Source organism: Chroicocephalus ridibundus, unplaced genomic scaffold, assembly GCF_963924245.1.
Source record: "Chroicocephalus ridibundus unplaced genomic scaffold, bChrRid1.1 SCAFFOLD_26, whole genome shotgun sequence".
Lineage (NCBI taxonomy): Eukaryota > Metazoa > Chordata > Aves > Charadriiformes > Laridae > Chroicocephalus > Chroicocephalus ridibundus.
This window is the reverse complement of record NW_026961775.1, coordinates 2630256-2654670: the sequence shown is the minus strand read 5'-3', so window position 1 is coordinate 2654670 and position 24415 is coordinate 2630256. Positions and strand designations below refer to the sequence as shown.

The 24415-nt window shown below is 51.6% G+C and overlaps 1 protein-coding gene across 1 annotated transcript; it reads right to left on the bottom strand.

The window, feature by feature from the left end:
- Window positions 1-293: 293 nt before the first annotated feature.
- On the bottom strand, window positions 294-11854 carry LOC134509679 (olfactory receptor 14A16-like). The gene is made up of 3 exons (XM_063322260.1): window positions 10944-11854; window positions 6083-6101; window positions 294-326 (listed from the first exon to the last, which is right to left on the bottom strand). Exons 1-3 carry the CDS (start codon window positions 11852-11854, stop codon window positions 294-296), a joined length of 963 nt encoding a protein of 320 aa, XP_063178330.1.
- Between the last annotated feature and the right edge of the window lie 12561 nt (window positions 11855-24415).

The window sequence follows — 24415 nt, the reverse complement described above, 5'->3', positions numbered from 1 at the left end:
AGCACTTGGACTGCACTGGGAGCACGAGGGGGAAAAAGAGTGTCATACTGGGAGGTCTGGGACCTCACTTCGAGCACTGGGGGGAGTCAGGAAGTCTTACTGGGAGCACTGGGACTGCACTGGGAGCACTGTGGCGAGTCAGGTAGTCTTACTGGGAGCACTGGTACCACACTGGGAGCAATGGGGATATCGGGGAGACATACTGGGAGCACTGGGAGTGCACTGGGAGCACTGGGAGGAGTGAGGGAGTCATACTGGGAGCACTGGGACAGCACTGGGAGTACTGGGGGGAGTCAGGGGGGCATACTGGTAGCACTGGGACAGCACTGGGAGCATTGGGGGGAGTCAGGGGGTCATACTGGGAGCACTGGGAGTGCACTGGGAGCACTGGGGGGAGTTAGGGAGTCATACTGGGAGCACTGGGACCGCACTGGGAGCACAGGGGGGAGTCAGGGAGTCATACTGGAAGCACTGGGACAGCACTGGGAGCAACTGGGTGGAAGCAGGGAGTCACACTGGGAGCTCTGGGACCGCACTGGGAGCACTGGGGTCAGTCAGGAACTTTTACTGGGAGCACTGGGACCGCACTGGGTGCACTGGGGGGAATCAGCGGGTCATACTGGGAGCACTGGGACTGCACTGAGAGCACTGGCGGGAACCTGAGAGTCATACTGGGGGCACTGGGACTGCAGTGGTGTGATAAATGATTTAATCGCAAAGAGGATTCCAATTAGAATTTACAATTTATTAAAGGAACAAAGGCAAGCAAACAGTGCTGGGTGTGCCGGGGGTCTCTGCCCAACCAAGACACACACCTTACAGACCCCATTTTTGGTTTATATCTCCTATACTAATACATATTCATAACTGCCTCTAAAATGGTTGGCCCTTGCCAAAAATGGGTGTATCCCCCCCCTTACAGGTCACTATGCAGATAACAACAGGACCGGTTTAAGTTGGTATTCTAGAATGTTCGCCAGGTGGCTCCTGCAAAACACAGACACGACAGACACACCGTCTCGTCTGCGATAGACACACTGTCTCGTCTGCGGCCATACAGACAAAACAGTCACAGGTCACACTTCACCCTGTGGCCCTGACACTGTTCCACACTGACACGAATCAGTTCAGCACGTTTCACAGTGGACAAGATCAAATCATTTATTGTTCTATTGAAAAAAAAAAAAAAGGTTCTGAATGTGAATGGAAAACCGTTTTCTGTATTCACTTTCCTTTCTGTTCTGATGTATTTACTGATGCCTGTCTTTATTCCCAGTCATGGAATTCATAGAGTCGGTTCTGTGTAAGTAGCACGCAGTCAGTTTGGTTTGAACTAAGCCGTGGGCAGAGCACTAGCGTAAGGTTTGGACCCAGAAATGTGCACTCTTGTGGGCCTTGTGTCAAATCATCTATTTGTGCACGGAAATAAACCACACAAAATAATTTTCTAAAAAAATTCAGGCTGCTCTTAGTTTCACCTTTGCCTCTTCTCCGCTAATCAACATTATTTTTCTTGCTACAAGGTGTACAAGGAGTTACATTCTGGGTAAGAGCTAGAGTCAGGGGGATTTGTGTTTTCATTGCTGTTTTGCCCTCAGAGGGCTGCTGAGAGTCATGGTCACTGTCTTGTCAATCTTCTCAACCTCTCCTCTTCTGGGGAGGAGCAAGTAAGCGAGCCAGTATCAGCATGTCTTTTTAAGGGAAGAAGCTTAGTTGCAGACAAGGGGATGTATTTACACTGAGACTGACACGGGCCCTTTTCTGTGCCTTCATTAACTTAAACAAAGTCTGAGCTGAGCGGAACAGAGCATGTGCCTCTCATGTTCCTGCACAGGGGCTATAGGGTAGAAACGCGTGGAGTTCACAGCACCGGGAGGGACAGTGCCTGACAAGAGAGTGGGATTTTCCTGAAAAGGGAGGAATGAGCTGAGAAAATAAATAAAAGTGGAGGGAAGGATGGGGCTACTCCCACAAGAAACTGTCGGAGGATGTCAGAGTGGGAGACGGACCCGGAGTAACGATGGAATCTCAATATGAGTATGATCGTTCTCCCTTTATTCAAGTTTTCACAGAGTATATATAGACAGGCAATAAGAGCACGTGCTAGCGGCAGCTATAGGATTGGCTTACAGTCTCTGTTCACGCACTGTCCATGCAGTTCATTCACAGATCAGATTGGTTACAAGAATTCACATAGTAAATTGCTTAGTCATTAGCACAACATGTTTTCTACCTTCTCAGTCCCTGTTTTTCCCATGTACTAATTCCATCTTCTACCACCTGTTTTGCTCTTAATCTAATCTCTCATGGTAGGGAGGCTGGCTCACGTGACCATTTTCTCTCAGACACATTCCTACAGAAACCTTTCCCTTTTGTCAGATCTACGGGTGCAAGTAAACAAAACCCAAATCCTTCGGCAAGTTGGAAGACACCTTGTGACCTTTCACTTCCACAAGTTTTATGCACAGTTTTGACTTACTTAGGGGGTGGATGATGAGAGGGAGTAGGCAGCTGAGATCAGATTTAATTTACTTATTAATTACTTGCTAAACTTTGTGTCAATTAAGAAATAACGCTGTTGTGAAGACAGAGGGGTCTGGTGGCCAGAGAGGAGACTGCTAAACTAGGTTGATAGTCTCTCCTAATCGGTCTTCCTTGTCCTTTTCTCCTTTTCACTGGTTTCTTTGACTCTTCCTGGTGCCACTTCCCTCTTCTTAAAGCAAGGATCATTTGAATTCATATTCTTGCAATGCCAGTACCTCTTTCTGTGATGTTCTTCAATGGAAGGGTTTGAGGCAAGTGACAAACACCACCATGAAAAGTATATATGCAGTGGTGTTATGCACATGCCTGGAATATTGCTGCCATTTCTGTCGTTACAGGTACTAGATATGGGGAGTGTCTGTTGCCAAGATCATATGCATAGTTAGCATCTGATATTTTGCCTGTAATCAATCATCCGTCCTACGAGAGTATTGCATGGACCTTTCCAGTGCGTCTCTAATTGTGGTGTTTAAAGCCTGGGTAGCTCTCTGTTGGAATGGGAGCCATCACTGGCAGAGCAATCACTACCTTTGTTTGATAGTATTTGCGCTTGACATTAGGATGAAGGGTGTTTGGCATTTCTCGCCAGCTGGATGTGTTGGAAGTGTGGACAGCTGTAATGTGGTGGTGCAAGCATAAGAAACTGGTAAGTCGTTTTGTTTGTTATAGCAACTGCGTGAGCTGATGGCTGAGCACAAGCCTCATATAGGTAAGATGGACAAACCTGGGCCTCAGTTGCTGGAGCTGAGCCCAGGAGAAGGTTTTTCTATCCAAGAGGAATATGTGGCAGCACTACGTATCAAAGGCACCCCATAACCTATGGAGCCAGAATGAGAGGTTGTAATGACTTGCATTTTCTTCCTTTGAAGTTCTAAAACACCTCGTCTCATTCATTGAAGTACGAGTTGTCGTGGTTTAGCCTCAGACGGCAACAAAGAACCACGTTCCGCTCGCTTGCGCCTTCCTAATATAGGAAGAATCGTAAGAAAAGGCAAGACTCTTGGGTTGAGACAAAGGCAGTTTAACAGGACAGCAAAGGGAACAGGCAAACAACAACAACAACAACACGGATAGGGGAATATACGAACGCGATTACGGAACCGCCGCTCCCCGCCGCTCGCCGGCCGGACCTGACCCGGGACGCCCCAGCCCGCTTTTAAGCAGCAACTTCCTGCCCCCTCCCCCGGCAGCTCAGGGTGGGCATGGCTCACATGGCATGGAATACCAGGGAAAATTAACCCTATCCCCACCGGAACCAGGACATTATCCACCCCTTATTCCATACCATCTATGCCATGCCCAGCAGGTTCCAATGAATTGCCACCACTTTCCCCTGTTATATATATATATATATATATACGCACATGTAATGCCCTTAGTTTATGGGCCATCCCTCCAAAGTGTCCGTTGAGTTCTTTTAATCCACGGCTTTGGGCTCCATCTGTTAGAACAGTCTCTCAGGGCAGGTGAGATGCTGCGTGGTGCTGGTCTGTTGCATGCTGTATTTTTCGGAGCTTGTGGCTGGTGCACTCGGTGTGGCTCATGCATGCAGTCCATGGGCTGAAGATGTAGATCTTGAGGAAACTGCTGGGTGCCAGCTGCTGAGATCAGTTCTTATCCCATCATCCCTGTGCCTTACTTGTAGTACAACTGATAGCAATTATAGCAATGAGGACATACAGTGACAGTGTTACTTAGCAATTAACAGCACACAATCTGATTCATTGGCTATTCTCGCCCAAAATCAGATCCCCATGAGGTACACATCGGACCTCCCCATCCTGCCGCATCACCCACCAAGTGCACCCAGGTCCTTGGGCAAAAGCAATCCCACGGATGGGTTTGCCTTTGCCTGAGGCAGGACTAACCCAGACTGTCTTCCCTGGCATATTCTTCATGTGCACTACGGGGACTTTATCCCCTTCTACAGTACGTGGAAGTTTTGATTGGACAGGGCCAGCCCGATTGTTAGATCCCCTGGTGTTAACTAGCCAGGTAGCTTTTGCTAAATGTGTATCCCAGTGTTTTAAAGCCCCACCACCCATTGCTCTCAGTGTAGTTTTTAACAGTCCATTGTATCGTTCTATCTTCCCAGAGGCTGGTGCGTGATAGGGGATGTGATACACCCACTCGATACCATGCTCTTTGGCCCAGGTGTCTATGAGGCTGTTTCGGAAATGAGTCCCGTTGTCCGACTCAATTCTCTCTGGGGTACCATGTCGCCACAGGACTTGCTTGTCAAGGCCCAGGATAGTGTTCCGGGCAGTGGCATGGGGCACAGCGTATGTTTCCAGCCATCCAGTGGTTGCTTCCACCATTGTGAGCACATAGCGCTTGCCTTGACGGGTTTGTGGCAGTGTGATATAATCAATCTGCCAGGCCTCCCCATATTTGTATTTCAGCCATCGCCCTCCATACCAAAGAGGCTTCAAACGCTTGGCTTGTTTGATCGCAGCGCATGTCTCACATTCATGGATGACCTGTGCAATAGCGTCCATGGTCAAGTCCACCCCTCGGTCACGAGCCCATCTATATGTCGCATCTCTCCCTTGATGGCCTGAGGAGTCATGGGCCCACCGAGCTATGAATAGTTCACCCTTACGTTGCCAGTCCAGATCCACCTGAGCCACTTCAATCCTAGCGGCACGATCCACCTGCTGGTTGTTCTGATGTTCCTCCGTGGCCCGATTCTTCGGTACGTGGGCATCTACATGGCGTACTTTCACAACCAGATTCTCTATCCGGGCAGCAATATCTTGCCATAGGTCAGCAGCCCAGATGGGTTTGCCTCTGCGCTGCCAGTTGCCCTGCTTCCACTGCTGTAACCACCCCCACAGAGCATTTGCCACCATCCATGAGTCAGTGTAGAGATAAAGTACTGGCCATTTTTCTCGCTCAGCAATGTCCAAAGCCAGCTGAATGGCCTTCACCTCTGCAAACTGGCTCGATTCACCCTGTCCCTCACTGGCTTCTGCAACCCGTCGTGTAGGACGCCACACAGCAGCCTTCCACTTTCGATGCTTTCCCACAATACGGCAGGACCCATCAGTGAACAGGGCATATTTCTTCTCATTTTCTGGCAGTTTATTATATGGTGGGGCCTCTTCTGCACGCGTCACCTCCTCCTCTGGTGACATTCCGAAATCCTTGCCTTCTGGCCAGTCCATGATCACTTCCAGAATTCCTGGGCGACTGGGGTTTCCCATTCGAGTTCGCTGCGTGATCAGTGCAATCCACTTACTCCATGTGGCATCGGTTGCATGATGTGTGGTGGGGACCCTTTCTTTGAACATCCAACCCAGCACCGGCAGTCGAGGTGCTAAGAGGAGCTGTGGTTTTGCAAAAGAAAAACAAATCTTTTTCCCCATCAGGGCAGACAAACATTGCAGCAGGTTGCCCAGAGGGGCAGTACTGCCTTCATCATTTAATATTTTTAATTTCTTTCTGGATAAATTCCTTAGCAACCTGGTCTGCTCCCATAGCTCATCCTGTTGTGCGCAGCAGCTACAAGCAGAGATCTCCTGAGGTGCCTAAATGCTGAATAATGCTGATTTCTTCCCCTCTCTCTCTCCCCTTGATGATGGTGGGGGAAGCGCTTGGGTTCCCTGTGACCATGGAAGTGAATGAGATGCCAGTACATTCAGATCAACAGCCGCTTCCTTGTCCTGCTGCAGGCAGTGTTGCTCAGATGAAGGGCTGCCCCACAGGCACCCCCTCACAGCCCTCATCCTATCCATTGCTTCACCTTTCGTTCCCTTTTCCACTCTTTCGCCCCTCTCGAGTTCTTCTCTTGGACCATCCTTATCCCCTCCAATACAAACAGCCAAGTCCTTTTCACTGCTTCCTTTCTTTGTCCTTCCCATGGTGTTTCTGAGATGGTGCCAGTGACACTTTCCACCTTTGACATGACTTGATTATACCAGGAACCGCTTTTCTTACCTCTGCTGTCCTACAGCTACTCAAGTTGGGAGAGGAACCAGGACTCAGGATGCGCCATAAATAATGAACCTTAAATACTGACGTGCTGGAGCTTCAGTGCACAGGGACCTTGAGACACCTGGGGACGTGGCCAACGGAAACTTCTTCAAGTTTTTCAAGGAGAAGGGGCAAAGTGGGAGAGGACCAGGTGAGGAGTGAGTCTGAGGAGAGGGGCCTGGGCATTTTGAGGGATGCCATCTGAGCCTCTGGTAAAGGCTCAGCACCATTAAGGCCAGCTGCATATGGGGTGGTGTTAGAAGGACCATGGCCACCAAGACAAGGGCAGTTATCGTCCCCCTTGACTCAGCACTGGTGTGGCCACATCTGCTCTCATAGTGTCCCAGAATGGTTTGGGTTTGAAGGGACCTTGAAAGATCATCTAGTCTAATCCCTTCTTTTCAGGGAAGTCTTCCACAAGATCAGGATGCTCAAAGCTCCGCCCAACCTGTCCTTTGTCACTTCCAGTGATGGGACAGCCACAGCTTCTCGGAGCAACCTTTTCCAGTGCCTCACTTCCCTCACTGTGAAACATTTCTTCCTTATATCCAATACAAATCTTTTCTCATTCATTTTAAAATTATTGTCCCTTGTCCTGGCATTACTGATCCTGGTAAAATGTCTCTCTCCCTTCCTTTTAAGCCTTCTTTAGGTATGGAAAGGCCACAGGAAGATTTCCTCTGAGCTTTTTGTTTCCAGGCTGAATAACCCCAACTCTCAGCCTTTCTTCATAGGTGATTTTTGGTGATCCTGCTCTTGACCCTCTTCTACAGGTCCCTGTCTTTCTTGTGCTGCGGAAGAACTGGACATCGTCTTTCAGGTGAAGTAGCATGGGATCACCGTAGAGAGGGAGAATCCCCTTCTTCAACACTTCTTTTGATGCAGCGCAGGGTATGATTGGCTTTTCAAGCACACATTGCCAGCTCACGTCCATTTGCTCACCCACCAGTATCCCCAAGTCCTTCTTCACAGGGCTGCTCTCAATCCATTCATCCCCCAGTCCGTCTTGATACTGGGGATTGCCCTGACCCAGGTGCAGAACTTTGCACTTGGCCTTGATGAAATTCCAGAGGTTCACATGTGTCCCGTTTAGCAGTTACTAAAAATCCTGAAGGTTTCCTTCCCAAGGTTTAGATTCTTGGCTTTACTTTTCACCTGGCATATATCCTTTCAGGTCATGAATTCCACCAGGGCATGAACACTGCAGCCCAGGTTGCCACCAATCGTGGTCTTGCCATAAGTTGCTTTGAGTTGGTGAGCAAGAGGTCTTATAATGCTTCTTTCTCTGGTCTTTCTTTTCTTTCACGTGACCTGTGTGGAGAGGCCGAGGGACATGGACCTCTCTAGCCTGGTGATGTCAGTTAATGACAGTAAAAGAGTAGCCTGAAAGTAGCAGTTTCAGGTGGTTTCAAGGTGGTTTCAGAGATGACAGAGCTTTCCTTGGCATTGGGAAACCACCTGAGAAAGGGAAACCATCACAAAGTGCAGCTTGGGAAGTCGAGATTGACCATAAGGAGAAGGAAACGTCCCTTGAAGGGCAGTGCTGTGGTAGAAAGGGTCACCCTGAGGAGCCTGGATCAGCACAATGCCGGGTGTTTCAAGGCAACAGCAGGGAGGAAGAAGAGATACCAGTAAAGGCAGAGAGATGTCACGGTGGGAGCACGGTGGAGAAATAGGTCGTGTGTCCCCAGCCTGCAGGGAAACGGGGGCAGGTGTCGGACAGTGTAGGGCAGCCTGCGATGGACACAGGCAAGGGCAGTGGCAGGGCAGGAAGGCCCAAGCAGAAGTGAGGTCTTTGTCCCCTTAGCTGTACCAGTTGTCACTGCCACCAAAGCCTGAAAGGAGACACATTCATCTCATGGAACTGGGGCATTGGTGCTTCCTTGCACCCCCGCAGGGCGGCTGGGAGGTGTGGTACTGCACCCTGCATCACACACCCCACGTGACACTGCCCCAGGAAGAGCCCCAGGTCATTTGCCTCTGAGAGAGAAGATCCTTGGGAAGGACTCAACTCTCCCGGCTCTATCATTACTCAGTCTGGCTGGGATGGAGTTCATTTTCTTCATATCGGCCTGTACACTGCTGTGTTTTGGATGTGTGACTGAAACATGGCTGATAACTCACTGAAGGTTTAGCTGCTTCTCAACCGGGCTTTGCACAGCATCAAGGCCGCCTTCCTGTTTCTCAGTTTGCCTTGGACTGCCGTGTGCCGTTAGGGACCAAGCAGACCAAAAGGAGAAGTCATGCCCTATAATGCCATGCTCAGTAATGAAGTTGGGAGGTAGTCTTTGCAAGGTTGCTGTTGCTCGAAGATTGGCTGGGCATTGGGCTGCTTGTGGGAGGTGGTGACTGATTGCCTTTGCATCATTGTGTTAGGTTTTTCTTTTCTTTTTCCCTCTTCTTCCTTCATTTATTAAACTCTTTATCTCAACCCACGAGTTTCTCTTGCTTTGGCTCTCAGGATTCTCTCCTGTGTCTTTCTGTGCTGGGGCTGGAGTGAGCGAGTGGCTGGTGTGTGCTTAGTTGCTGGCCAGGGTCACCCACCACAACCCTCTTGAACAATAAAGTCTGTGGCTGAAGCTCTTGTCACTCAGACAAGACCAGTCTGCTGATCACCTTACACCTGTAGTGATGGTAACAGGAGCAGCCAGGGGGTGGGCTTGTGAGGGGCAATGGGATTATCAGTACATCACCTCCTGCACCCATCAGGTGGAAAGGTTCTTCAGCATCTTCCCACCATGCTTTCTCCTGGGCTAGAGAAGAGGAGCTCAGTGATAGAGGGTGAGTCCCCTGCAGGGGCAGAAACTGGCACTGGCCCTTCCTGTGTTTCCTGAGGTTCTTGCCGACACAAGCCCTCCTCCTCCTTGAACCCTTTCCCTGGTCACAAAGGACTGGAGACCTTTTCAGTGAAGACTCAGGCAAAGAAGCTTTTGAGTCCCTCAGCCGCACCTGTATCTGCTGTTATGAAATCCCCCTCCCCATTCTGCAGCCGCCCTGCATTTTCCATGTTCAGCCTTGGTCTCTCATGAGCGACCAAAGCTCCTCTTCTTGCTCTTCACTTTTCTTACAGCCACCAACTCCAGGCGAGCTTTGCTGTTCCCTAAAGCATACCTCCACAACAAAGGCAATTTATAAATTCCTTCTGTGTAACCTGTCCTTGCTGTCACCTCTGGGCAGCTGCTTCATGGTCCCTCTCAATGACCTGTCCCTACCCCAGGAGCCCAATGCACGGCCCCACAGCCCTGCTGTGAAGGCACACCACACAGTAGTGTGCATTCAGGGGTGGGTAAAAGCCCCCCAGCACCATCACCTGGGCAGTCGTCTTTGTCCCAGCTCCCCATGATCATCATATTTTGGAAGCTCACCCAGCACCCGACCCCTCCCCAGTACCAGCCATGTCCCACATGGGGCTGTGCAGACAGCCCTGCTCCAGGTCTGGGCCAGGAGAGAGCCCGGGCAGGGCTGCACGTTCCCCTGATCCAGGTACTGAGCCCAGCAGGAGGATGGAGATGGCCTCACAGTCGCACTCACCCGTAAACCTGGTGTGAACAACCAGTGCTGGAAACGGTCGGTGAGACACACCGGTGGGTAAGAAAGGCTGTCCATGCCACCAGGGGCACAGACCAGCCTCCTCTCTCCTGCACCTGCCTGGCTTTAATGCTTTCCACAAGCCCTGGCTCTGCACCACAAACACTCTGGTGTGAGTCCTCACCCCGCATGGTCACACGGTACAAGCTGCACTCCGAGGATTTTTCCTCCTGGGCACTTTCCATCCCAGCCCAGCTCCCTCCAAGCTCTGCCACCTCCCCTGCCCTCTCTCCATCCCAGCCCAGTCTGCGCTGGCCCAACAGCAGAGCCTGCCCCAGGGTGCTGCAGAGCTCTGGGCACTCACTCCACAGCCACAGCCCCTCTGAAGGGCACCGCAGCTGCTGGGGGGCAGAGGAGGGTCAGCCCCAGAGACGGGGGGCATTTGGGAACAAGGAAAAAGCAGTCAGTGGGCCCCTGTGTCCTCCTCCACAGGATGTCCTGAGGGGTCTGCAGCCCCTCACTGCCATCCCCTCTCCCCAGCCCAGTGCAAGAGCCCTGGCCCTGGGGACCCTCAGGCAGCTCCTGCCGCCCCAGTGACAGAGTGGCATTGGGACAGCCTGCCCCAGGCTGCTGCAGCCAGAAAGGTCTTCTCATCTCCCGTTTATTCAGCCCTGCTGCTGATGGGTCTCAGAAAAAGAAGTGTTAGCCGGTTCGTGTATTTTATTTGAACACACAGAGAGACTGACTCTTCATTTACACAACTTTTTTCTGTCATGCAAGAAAGGTGGATACTTAATGAGGAGGGGATGAATAAGGAAAGCTTGACTTGTCACACCAGGTGCTGGGAATCCTTTGCAGAGGAAGGAACACAGTCCATGGCTGCTGAAAAATGTCCAATCAGTTTCCTCAGGGCATCCTTGAGCTCCTGGTTCCTCATGCTGTAGATGAGGGGGTTCACTGCTGGAGGCACCACCGAGTACAGAAATGACACCACTAGATTCAGGAATGAAGAGGAGACGGAGGGGGGCTTCATGTAGGAGAACACCCCAGTGGTGATAAAGAGGGAAACCACGGCCAGGTCAGGGAGGCACGTGGAAAAGGCTTTCTGTCTTCCCTGCTGTGAGGGGACCCTCATCACAGCCCTGAAGATCAACACATAGGACACCACAATGAAAACAAAACACAAAAAAGCAAGAAAGATACTAAAAGAAAGAAGCCCAACCTCTCTGAGGTAGTCTGATTGTGAGCAGGAGAGCTTGAGGATCTGGGGGATTTCACAGAAGAACTGGTCTAGGCCATTGCCTTGGCAGAGAGGTGTTGAAAATGTATTAGCTGTGTGCAGCAGACCACGGAGAAAGCCACTGCCCCAGGCAGCTGCTGCCATGTGGACACAAGCTCTGCTGCCCAGGAGGGACCCATAGTGCAGGGGTTTGCAGATGGCAACATACCGGTCGTAGGACATGATGGTGAGAAGATAAAACTCTGCTGTCATCAAGGTGACAAACAGGAAGACCTGTGCAACACATCCCGAGAAGGAGATGGCCCTGGTGTCCCAGAGGGAGTTGGCCATGGCTTTGGGCAGAGTGGTGGAGATGCAGCCCAGGTCGAGGAGGGAGAGGTTGAGGAGGAAGAAGTACATGGGGGTGTGGAGGTGGTGGTCACAGGCTATGGCAGTGATGATGAGGCCATTGCCCAGGAGGGCAGCCAGGTAGATGCCCAGGAAGAGCCAGAAGTGCAAGAGCTGCAGCTCCCGCGTGTCTGCGAATGCCAGGAGGAGGAAGTGGGTGATGGAGCTGCCGTTGGACATCGCATCCCTTTGTTCCCGAGGTACTGCCAAAGGAGGAAAGCACACTCACAAGTCAGGACAGCTCTGAGCAAATCTCTTCCCATTGCCTGCCCTTCCAAACCCAAGCCCCAAAAACACACTTTGCCTGTGTCCTTTTTTGCGGGAGCTTTCTGCATTGCCCTTGTTGGAGCTCTCATTGTTGCTGGCCAAGTGTGCCGTGAGGAGCAGAGCTCTGCTTGTGGGCTCCCAAGGAGTCATCCCTGCTCCACAGCAGCGGGGATTGGGGAAAGGGGTTACAGCTTCTGCCATTCACTAGTTACCTCATCTGTAATCCACTTGTAACGCAGAGGAGCTGCTCAGCATATTCCTGCAGGAAAACCTCAAGGAAACTCCTGGTTGTCCTCAAACTGCAGTGACATGAGCAGAGCCAGCTCACTCCTCAGCCTTGTTGGGGGGGGAAAGACCACGCAGCTTTTGACACACTGCCCCCTGATCCCCTGCAGAGGGATAGGGAGAAGAGGGAGAAAAAGGAATAAAAATCTCATGGGTTGAGATAGAGACAGTTTGATAGACCAGTAACGGGAAAGAAAATATCAATCATTGTAAAAGAATATAGGAAACCAGGAGTGATGCAGTACAATTGCTTACCCCCCGATGCCCATCCCGAGCAGTGAACACAGATTCCTGCCGCCCGGCCAACCCCCATTTCTGTACTGAGCAGGACCAGCCCAAGGCATTTTAATGCCCTCTCTGGTGGTTTTGGTGCTGAGTTCATGAAGCTCAGACACAGGGGAAGCTGATGAAACCTCTCCAGAAGTCAACGTCAGATGCAGACTACAAAGTTTCTTGGAGCGTTAATGGGTCCCACTGAGGGCCATTAGTGCCAAAGGCTCCTGGGGGCTCATTCAAGGGATAACTGGACGCGGTGAGGGCAGGTAGGCAAAGGCAATGGAGAGGTGTCTCTGACGCTGGCTAATGGTGAATGTGTGAGAGGAAGGCAAAGGGCCAAGCCCTGGCCTCCAGCCCCTGGGAAGGGAGATCCTGCCCCACAAGCACAGCTCAGGGCTCTTCCTGGGGCATTGTGATGGGAGGACGTGCAATGCCAAGGGCAGAAAGACAGAATGATGGCTCCCGGGTGGGGAAGAGGAGGCGCTAAGGATAGTGCTGTAAGCATAAGGTGTCTTCTGGTAGCCTTGGTGGCACAGACAACAGCCACAGCCAAGAGGAGAAAGACATAAGCAGTGTTGGGGGCTTTCAGCCTTGCCAACTCCCTTGATCGTCTCCACCACAGGCTATGCTGTGGTGTCCCACATCTGCTCCTCTTTCCCTGCAGGCTGCAGACATCCCCCCTGCTTCCCCGTCTTGCTCTCCCCTCAGCATCTCACTGCCTTTATCATCTCTCTCCATCGTCCTTGGCTGTTCCTGAAACACAACGCCTTGTGCTGATCCCGACTCCCTCTGGGTGATCTGTTGCAGCACAGCGCTGCCCTTGCAGTGGCATTTCTTTCTCCTGGTGTCCAGCCTCCAACTCCCAAGCTGCCCTTTGTTGCATTATTTCTTTCTCCTGCTGTTTCCCACCAAAGAAAAGATCCATTGTCTCTGAAACAATCTTTCAACCAGGTTCAGGCCATTCCAAGAGTGCCCAGAGCCTCCCTGCCACTGGGCCAGAGAAGCCCAGGTCCCTCCGCCTCTCCACCAAGCACACGTGCACTGGGCCCTAAAGCCCATCTTGGCAGACCTCCTCTGGACACTCTCCAGGTCCTCTCCACTTCTCCAAAATGGGGAGCCGCACACTGGGACACAGCTGTGTGCGTTGGGCCACAGCAGTGCTGAGTCAAAGGGGAAGGTGACTCAAGTTGCCTGGGGGGCACACGCTCCTCCTCCTGCAGCCCCGTAGGCAGCCGGCCTTGTTCATAGTGAGCGTGCACCACTGGCTCATGAGGCGTCCCTCAGGGTGCCCAGCCCCATCTCCGCAGGGTCACTGCTCAGCACATCAGGTCCCAGCCTGTCATGCTGCATTAGGGTTATTCTTCCGTGGGATGCAGGACTGGCCACTTCTCCTTGAAAAACTTCAAGACATTTCTGTTGGCCAAATCCCAGCGTTTTTTCCCAGCCCATCAGGTCCCAGCCTGTCCTGCTGCATTGGGGTTATTCTTCCCCGGGATGCAGGACTGGACACTTCTCCTTGAAAAACTTCCAAGACATTTCTGTTGGCCAAATCCCAGCGTTTTTTCCAGGTGCCCCTGGACTTAAGCTGCATTTGGTCAGCTGTTAATGTTTGTGTGCAGATGGTCACCCTGATGCTTGTTCCCCAGGGCTCGGTATTGGGGCCAGTTCACTTTAAGATCTTTATCAATGATCTGAACGAGGGAATTGAGTGCACTCTCAGTAAGTTTGCAGATGACACCAAGTTGGGTGGCAGAGTCGATCTGCTTGAGGGTAGGAACACATTGCAGAGGGATCTGGTGAGTCTGGATTGATGGTGCAAGGCCAGTGGTATGAGGTTCAACAAGGCCAAGGGCCAGGTCCTGCACTTGGGTCACACCAAGCCCATGTAGCGTTACAAGCCTGGGGAGGAGTGGCTGGAGAGCTGCCCTGCAGGAAAGGACTTGGGGGTGTTGGTCGACTGCCGTCTGAATATGAGCCAGCAGTGTGCGCAGGTGCCCATGAAGGCCAACAGCATCCTGGCCTGTATCAGAGACAGTGTGGTGAGCAGGAGTAGGGAAGTGATCGTCCCCCTGTACTCGGCACTGGTGAGGCCCCACCTCGAGTACTGTGTCCAGTTTTGGGCCCCTCACCAGAAAAAAGACATTGAGGTGCTGGAGCGGGTCCAGGGAAGGGCAAAGGAGCTGGTGAGGGATTTGGAGGATAAATCTTATGAGGAGTGGCTGAGGGAGCTGGGATTGTTTAGCCTGGAGAAATGGAGGCTGAGGATATTTGGAAAAAATTTTTACACGGAAGTGGTTAATAAGCATTGGAACAAGCTGCCCAGAAAGTGGTTGAGGCACCACCTCTGGAGGTATTTAAAAAATGGGCAGACATAGTGCTTAGAGCTATGGTTTAGTGCAGGCTTTTGTCAGAGTTAGGTTGGTGGTTGGACTAGGTGATCTGAAAGGTCCCTCCTGTTGCATGAAAAGGGGCCAAGCGGTTTTGGCAGAAGGTAAACCCCCTTGTGTTCTAAAACTCCTCACCGAGGTGGGGGACCAGGTGTGGCTGGGTTTAAATTCGGAGTGATGCCCCATCCAGCACTATCAGTCCAATTGTGTTTAATATGTATTAAACTGTTACGATTTGGATACACTGATAGTGGACTGCATCTTCAGTCTAGTCGTGCTCCTGAACTAGCACGGCCACTCTCCAGTCTTTGGTCGCGTTCAGTGAGAAACCAAAATGACCAGCTACTGAAACAGCGCAGTTTATTTAAACAACAGGTATATAGGATTGCCGGTGATAAATACACTGTCTGCAAAGCATGTGCAAATAACGATATTGTTAAATATAGAAAAGGCACAATGAAGTTATATACAATACAGCCTGGCTATAAATGTAGGAGAGAGATTCTCTACAGAGATTTCTAAGTTTCCCGAGGAAACACTCGGTATGATCTAAGTCTTACCCAAAGGCGTCCCTATGGCGGGGAAGAAAGGCTCAGCCAGTCGACTGGTCCCAGAAGTTAGTGATGGAATTCTCCTGACTTGTTCGCGATGGTGTCTTCCCCGATATCCCCCCTCTCTCGGGCTATTTTTATACTATTTATTTTATCTTCAAAGTGGAGTTTGAGTGACTTTAGTCATAAATACTTTTATTATGATTGGTGGACTCAAGGAGGAGTGGTTGCACCTTGGGGGCGTGTAGCCTCTGGGATGGAGGTGTGTTTTGGTACATTGTAATGAGCAAAGTTTGCACAAAGGACAAAATTTCATCAAAATTTGATGAAATGTTGGCTCAGGTAGCGAGTAGGCCACTTATCTGTTTCGTAGTAAGCAAGTAGGCAGCTTATCTGTTCCGTAGTACTATCTCGTTCCCATATCTGCTATTCGTCACAAGGCAAGGCCACGGAACAATAATATAAGACGGGCAGACATAGTGCTTAGAGATACGGTGTAGTGATGGCTTTTGTCAGAGTTAGGTTGATGGTTGGACTAGGTGATCTGAAAGGTCCCTCCCAACCAAGCCAATTCTATGATTCTGTTCAACTTTCATGCCCTTTTCCACTCTTCTTCCACTCTCAAGTTCTTCTCTTGGATCATCCTCATCTCCTCCCATATAAAAAGCCAACTCTTTTTCACCGTTTCCTTGTTGGCCCTTCCCTTGGCGTTTCTGAGATGGTGACAGTGGCACTTTCCACCTTCCTCATGACGTCCATGACACTAGTAACCCCTTTTCTTACCTCTGCTGTCCTACAGCTGCTCAAGTTGTCTTGTTAGAGGAACCACGACTCAGCATGAGCCATCTGCACATGCAATTTAAATGCTGACATTCTGGAGCTTCAGTGCACAGGGACCTTGAGACACCTGGGGACGTGGCCAACGGAAACTTCTTCAAGTTTCTCAAGGAGAAGGGGCAAAGTGGGAGAGAACCAGGTGAGGAGTGAGTCTGAGGAGAGGGGCCTGGGCATTTTGAGGGATGCCATATGAGCCTCTGGTAAAGGCTCAGCACCATTAAGGCCAGCTGCATATGGGGTGGTGTTAGAAGGACCGTGGCCACCCAGACAAAGGCAGTTATTGTCCCCCTTGACTCAGCACTGGTGTGGCCACATCTGCACTCATAGTATCCCAGAATGGTTTGAGTTTGAAGGGACCTTGAAAGGTCATCTAGTCTAATCCCTGTTTTTTAAGGACATCTGCGATCAGGATGCTCAAAGCCCTGCCCTACTTGACCCTGAACACCTCCAATGATGGGGAATCCACAACTTCTCTGGGCAACCTTTTCCAGTGTCTCACCACCCTCATTGTGAAAAATTTCTTCCCTATGTCCAGTCTAATTGTACCCTCTTTCAGTGTAAAGCCATTGCCCCTTGTCCTGCCATTACTGGCCCTGGTAAAATCTCTCTCTCTCTCTCTGTTATAAGCCGCCCTCATGCATTGAAAGGCCGCAAGAAGGTCTCCTTGGAGCTTATTTGTTTCCACGTTCAACAACTTCAACTCTCTCGGTTTCTCTTCCTGGGAGAGATCTTCCGTCCCTCCAATGATTGTTGGTGATCCATCTCTTGACCCGCAGGTTTAGGCATCATGCATGTGGTGAGGGCTTCAGCTTTGGCGTTAGTGTTCAGGGAAGGGCTACAGATGAGAGCTGCAGGTGAGGGATTAGGGTTAGGGTCCAGGCAAAGGCTTAGGGGGAGCTGCATCGTGCCGAGTCTGAGGGGCAAGAGTGTGGAAGGCACTCAGCGTGTATGGGCCCTGGTGGTGAGCAGAGGGAAAGCTCATGTGGTGATGGCCAAAAGCATCCCCATTGCAATGAGCTGGGGATTAGCACTGGGCCCCTTGGCTTGACAGGGCACACCCAGGGGGCTACAGCACACAGGATGTCTCTGCCTCCTTTCTTTGTCACCCTGAAATCACTGCCTCTGGTTTTCTGCTCCAATCAGCCCCCAGGGAGGCACTCTTCAATTTCCTGAATCAGCTTCGTCACCCACAGCCCTCAGCAGACCCTGCTGAACCTCCAAGGCTCTTTATTCCCTCCAGGGCCCTCCACACTGCGTGACTTTCCCCTGGGAGCTTGTTAACGTGAAGGAACTGTAATGAGTTTATTCTTGCATCTCAATTCACCGTATGGTTGCAAGGGGACTTTGAGGAGAGACTGTCTCCAAGGAAGAGTTTTGCTAGAGTTTGCTGGAGAAGAAAAGTTTTGTTTAACAAGCACATAAGGTGACATGGGCAGGGACATGACTAGAGACATGAGTTGGTGACAAGGCTCTGGGATGGAAATTTGGCCAAGAATAAGGCAAAGTTTACTTAATCTGCCACACTCTCTCTTTAGCCAACTCACTAACTGTGCGTATATTTAGAATTTCCTATCAATCTCTCGAACATATTTCTTTTATGGTGGTGGTTTGAGGAAGGTGGAGCTTATTGGAGGCTTGGACTTGGCATATAGTGGAGGAATGCATTGGGTTTCTTTAATTAATTGGTATCATTTTGTCCTTCTGGCTGTTCAAATTGAATAAGAATCCCTTGTCTATTTACAGCCAAGTCTGCGGGGGAATTGGGCAGGAATTGGTGCAAAGGAGCTGTGAACATTCAGCTGCAGACTCAGCGCACAAGTCTGATGTAGGAAAAGAATGCAAGTCCCAGGCAGCCCCAAGAGAAACGGTGGGGAGGAGGAGGTGGGGGGGCAAGTTGTCCATACAGTGGGGGACCTCGAGGAGATGGCAGTTGCTACCTCTCCGGTCCTCCTTAGGAGACCCTCTGGTTCCGTATCAGTTGCAGAAAGCTGCAAGCATTTCCTCTGGAAAAAGAAAAAGACTAATGAAAAGCCCTTTCCAAATGAAAAATTACCTTTTTATTAAGTGCTTCTTGAAACCTTCCACTTTAAGTAGACTCCTGAGACCTCTCCACTGAGCTGTACCAGGCTAGAAGCCCTGAAGAAAATCATGGCAGAGCTGTGGCTCCTTAGGGCTTTCTGCACTTTAACGAGCCCCATGGGGCATTTGCTGCTGAGCCCAGGAATGCCACATACTGAGAGGAGCTTGAACAGCCTGTGCAGGAATTCAAGTCCGAAGCAAACGCAAAAGTGTCTTGGAGCATTAGTTGTCCCCACTGAGGGCCATGACAGACCAAGCCTCCCCAGGGATTTGTTCGAGCAGGCAACTGGAGGCTGTGATTACAGGGAGGCAAAGGCACTGTGCAGGTGGAGCTGATGCTGAGTAAAGCCGTGATGTATTTTATCCTGCCAAGCGGCCAGCCCTGGGAAGGGGGATCCTGTCCCTCACACTGGCTCAGGGCTCCTCCCGGGGCAGTGAGGTGTGGGGTAGGCAATGCCGAGTGAAGGACAACGGCACCACACCTCCCGGCCTCCCTGGGGGGTGCGAGGAAGCAGTGAGGCCCCGGTTCCATGAGATTAAGGTGTCTCCTTTCAGGCCTTGGTAGCAAAGACAACAGCCACAGCCAAGGGGACAAAGACCTGCAGGCTGTGTACACCCAACCTCTTTCCTCCCCTTGCTCCCACTGGGGCATCTCCTGGCCTTTCCTGACAGCTCTTCTGCCTCCCTGCCTGTTCCTTGGAACACCCAGCGTTGCGCTGATCCAGGCTCCCTCTGGGTGACCTCAGGAGTCACAGCACTGTCCTTCATGGGACATTTCTTTCTCCTCATGTCCAGTCTCGTTGTGAATGTTGATTTGGGATCCTGCCCAACTTTGAGGGTGCAACAATTTCAGATTTAGTAACACGGGGTTATGTTGTATGATGTTAATAATATTGATCACCTGGCAATTATCAAAATGATTTAACAAAATTTGCTATAACCACCACAGCGACTTATTGAAAGATTCAAACATGGCAAGGTTCGCCTGACACGTACAACAGTTTATATAGTTTAAAGGGGAGTTATATGTAAGACAGGGACTGTTTACCAAGGCCTGCAGTGACAGGATAAAAGGCAACAGTTCTAAACTGAAAAAGAGTAGATTTAGAATAGGCCTAAGGAAGAATTTTTTTATGAAAAGTTTTGTGAGATGATGGAAGAAGTTTTCCAGAGAAGTTGTGGGTGCCCCAAGGTATCGAGGATATCAGGCTATCAAAGCATGCATGAGGATAAGAGGATATGAAGATATCAAAGCGTGGATTTTCCAAGGATATCAAAGTGTAGGTTTTGCAAGGATTTCAAAAGTAGATTTCACGAGGCTTTCGAAGATTGGATTTCAGAGTAGATTTCACAAGGATTTCAGAGATCATCTGCTGACAAATGCAGACGAAGGAAAAGAGTGAGTCATTCATTACGATTGGATTTCTCGAGGTGACCAAGATCATTTGGTACCAGGAATGTACTACTTTTTGCAAAAAGAGAAACATCTTCATTATATAGGTTAACCTCTGTATCTGTTTGTGTGGGTGCAATTCAATTTAAAAAGCTCTCTTGTAAGCCTTGTGTTTGTGTGTGTGTGTGTCATTTGATTTTGGAAGCTCATTAGAATGATGATGCCTTTGGTCATCAGCAGCTGAGGTTTCCCCCTGGTCATCACGAGGGCAGAAACACGCAAAGTGGCTACACACCCTTCCCCTCTGACCCAGCACTGCCCAGCTCACACTGAGACTTTGCCTGGACCCCAACCCTAATCCCTCACCTGCAGCGCTCATCTGTGGCCCTTCCCTGAACATGAATGCCAAAGCTGAAATCCTCATCAGATGCCTCACGCCTAAACCCAAAGCCAGCTCCCTAATCCTGTCCCTCAACACACTTCCATCTCCAGCCCCTCCCCTAAGTGTTACTCATGTTTCCCAGGATGCAGAAGGAGGGCAGGGATTGTGAAGTTCTGGAGGGAAAGGCCAGGGAGATGATGAGATGTTAGGGGCAGGCAAGAGGAAGATGAAGGCAAAGGTGCCATTGCTGGTGAGTAGATCGTGATGCCATTATTGCTGGAGGAAGCTGCATGTGAGGAGCAGTTCGACATGCCTGAGAGTTCCATCAAAGAGAGAAGGGAGCATGGGACAGGTGAAGGGAGAAGCGTGTGGCCGGGACAGCACTTGGTGAGGTTCCTGCTCTTGAAATGCCTTAACTCTGGCCTAACCCTAAGCCTCTAGCCCTAACCCAACCCCCTAACCCACAAAGCTGAGCAGGACTCAGATCAATTACAAGAAGCCCTAAGAAGAATCCCAAACCTTCATTTTGAGCCTCACCATGACCCCTAGCCCCACCCTGATCATGAAGCAGAAACTCTGACCAGAGTTTTTGGTTCACATGGAAGAAAACTGGTAACAGAAACCCCTAACCCAAAAGCCCTAGCGGCCTCCCTCAGAACCCCTAACCTTCCCTTGTCCTCTAAACCTCACTCTAAGCTGTTTTTCCCTAAGAGGCAGAGTGAATGCAGAGGCTGTGAGGTCCTGGAGCAGTCGCCTGACATTGGAAGATGAAATGTGAGAGGACGTGTATCAGATGAGCTTGAGGTGACAAGGTGGGTGATGGTGGGGAAGCTACTCTTATGTCAGCTGTGCCTCAGAACCTCACAGGTGAGAAAGAGGCAGGTGTCTGTGAAGGTGCCTGAAGTCAATTCTGTCTGAGAACCTCACAGGCCAGAAGTAGGAAAATGGCTTGGCTGTTGATTGTGCTTTGGCACGGGGTTGGACTAGATGATCTCGGAAGGACCCTTCCAACGCCTTCCATTGTGTCATCTGTCTCTGCAGGTGATAGGCAAGGGAACTCTCATGGCTGGGTCAAGCACTGCAATAAGCTTGGCCTCATCCTTGGTCACCAGGCAGGCCAGACAGGAGGGCAGGGCATGGGCACAAAAGGACTTTCTTTGGGTATTTTGGCCCTCTAGCAATGCTGGAAATCTCCATGGAGATCCCTCCAGTGGTAGTGGTGGGAAGGGATTCCCCTGTCATGGGGAATCTTTGGCCAGATTATCTCCAGCACCTCCAGTTTCTCTTCATGGAGTCAGAGCTTGGGCTTTCTCCTCCTCTTGTTATCTTGGTCTTTGCTGGGAAACCCTCTCAGTATTGCTGCAGTCTCCACAGAGTGCCCTTCCTGGAGAGCGAACAGCCGAGCCTGAACTGGGGGCCATCTAGAGCCCTAACGCCCACCTGGGAGAAGGAGTTAACATTAAGGGGAACAGGCCATTCACCACGAACCACAATAAGGTCACCTGCCTAGTGGATGAAGGGAAGGTGGTGGATGTAGTTTTGCTGGATTTTAGTAAAGCTTTTGACAGTGTCCCTCAAAGTATCCTTCTGGACAAGTTGCCGAGCTTGGAGATGAGCAGGTGGAGGGTGCGGTGGGTGAAGAACTGGCTGAATGGTAGGGCTTGACCCATGCGTAGAGCTGCAGAGTAAGAAATCAAGGGCTGCGTGAGCCTCACAGGAGGGCAGGAGATGCTCTCTTCTGGAAGGGTCATTTGTGCTATTGGCGATAGAGCCACGCAAGGCTGCCTTGCTCAGACACACTCATCCGTTGTTCGTGTCACGTTAAACTGTACCAACATAGACATCTGCAGTGCAGTGACAGGACACAGGCCTTCTAACCTTCCCATGAACCTCCAACCTGAGCTTTCTCTCTGCACCCCCTTTGGAGGTGAACCTGAGCACAGAGCATGAGCCATTGGAGTTTGACCACTCAAGACCGTCTCCACCCTGGAGCTAATACGGGGCACAGCCAAGGTGGAGGCCCAGGGAGGAGGTGTTGCGGAGCAGCCTTTTCTGTTGCTGCAAACTAACCTTGGTAGCTCTCTGCTGCACCCTCTCCAGCAGTTCCCTGTCCTTCTTGATCTGGGAAGCCCAGAACTGGACAGAGTGCTCCAGGTGTGGCCTCACCAAGGCAGGGTAGAGGGGGAGGATGACCTCCCTCCACCTGCTGGCCACACTCTTCTTGATGCACCCCAGGATGCCATTGGCCTTTTTGGCCACAAGGTCCCGTTGCTGGCTCATGGTCATCCTGCTGTCCACTGGGAGTCCCAGGTCTCTTTCCACCGAGGTGCTCTCCAGTCACGCGAGCTGTCCCACCACGTCTCAGTGACTTCAATGAGATCGTGGCCCTGCGACCGCGCACAGATCTCCAGCTCTTCCTGCTCATTCCCCATGCCGCGTGCACTGGTGTCTCAGCATTTCCAAGAGGGAGTCGTGTGTGTAGTTGTGACCCTTGAGATGTGCTGTGCCTTCTGGCTACCAGAAATACTGGCACACTGGCCCACGAGCGCTGAGCAACTGCGCCCTGGCAGCTCCCCAGCAAGCCCAGGACTGTCCCCACCCCACCTCAAATCCAGTTCAAAGCCTCTCAATGAGCCCTGAGAACTCAGGGAGTTACCAGGGATTCAGGGAGTCATACTGGGAGGATCGGGACCACACTGGGAGCAATGGGGAGAAGCATGGAGTCATACTGGGAGCACTGGGACAGCACTGGGAGCACTGGGGAGAGTCAGGGAGTCATACTGGGAGCACTGGGACGGCACTAGGAGCACTGGAAAGAGACAGGGAGACCTACTGGGTGCACTGGGACCGCAATGGGAGCACTGGGGGGAATCAAAGAGTCATACTGGGAGCACTGTAACCGCACTGGGAGCACTGGGGAGTGTCACGGTATCATACTGGGAGCACTGGAACCGCACTGTGAGCACTGGGGGGTGTCAGGGAGTCATACTGGGAGCAGTGGGAACGCAGTGGGAGCAGTGGGGGGAGTCAGGGAGTCATACTGGGAGCACTGGGACCGCAATGGGAGCACTGGCGGGAGTCAGGAGGTCATAGTTGGAGCACTGGGACAGTACTGGAAGCACTGGGGTGCATCAGAAAGTCATACTGGGAGCACGGGAACCGCATTGGAAGCAGATGGGGGAGTCAGGGAGTCATAGTGGGAGAATTGGGACCGCACTGGGAGCACTGCGGGATGTCATGGTGTCATACTGGGAGCACTGGGACAGCACTAGGAGCACTGGAAAGAGACAGGGAGATTACTGGGTGCACTGGGACCGCACTGGGAGCACTGGTGGGAATCAAAGAGTCATACTGGGAGCACTGTGACCGCACTGGGAGCACTGGGGAGTGTCACGGTATCATACTGGGAGCACTGGAACCGCACTATGAGCACTGGGGGGTGTCAGGGAGTCATACTGGGAGCACTGGGACCGCACTGGGAGCAGTGGGGGGAGTCAGGGAGTCATGCTGGGAGCACTGGGACCGCAATGGGAGCACTGGGGGGCGTGAGGAGGTCATGCTGGGAGCACTGGGACAGCACTCGGAGCACTGGGGGAAGTCAGGGAGTCATATTGGGAGCACTGGGACTGCACTGGGAGCACTGGGGGGAGTCAGGGAGTCATACTGGGAGCACTGGGAGTGCACTGGGAGCACTGGGGGGAGTCAGGGAGTCATACTGGGAGGACTGGGAGAGCACTGGGAGCACTGGTTGGAGTCAGGGGTCATACTGGGAGCACGGGGAGGGACCTGGGAGCACTGGGTGCAGTCAGGGAGTCATACTGGGAGAATTGGGACCACACTGGGAGCACTGGGGGAAGTCAGGGAGTCATACTGGGAGCACTGGGACAGCACTGGGAGTACTGGGGGGACTCAGGAACTTATACTGGGAGCACTGGGACCGCACTGGGGGCAATGGGAGGAAGCCGGGGGTTGCACAGGGAACACTGGTTGGAGTCAGGTGGTCATAATGGGAGCACTGGGGGCGTCAGGAAGTCATACTGGGAGCAATGGGACTGCACTGGGAGCACTGGGGGGAGTCAGGGGGTCATACTGGGAGCACTGGGACTGCACTGGGAGCACTGGGGGGAGTCAGGGAGTCATACTGGGAGCACTGGTATCGCACTGGGAGCACTGGGGTGAGTCAGGAAATCATACTGGGAGCACTGGGACTGCACTGGGAGCACTGGGGGGAGTCAGGAAATCATACTAGGAGCACTGGGACTGCACTGGGAGCACTGGGGAGAG

What these genes read in the sequence shown, in the direction of transcription:
- LOC134509679 (XM_063322260.1), bottom strand. Translation starts at nt 11,854, where the DNA reads ATGTCCAACGGCAGCTCCATCACCCACTTCCTCCTCCTGGCATTCGCA.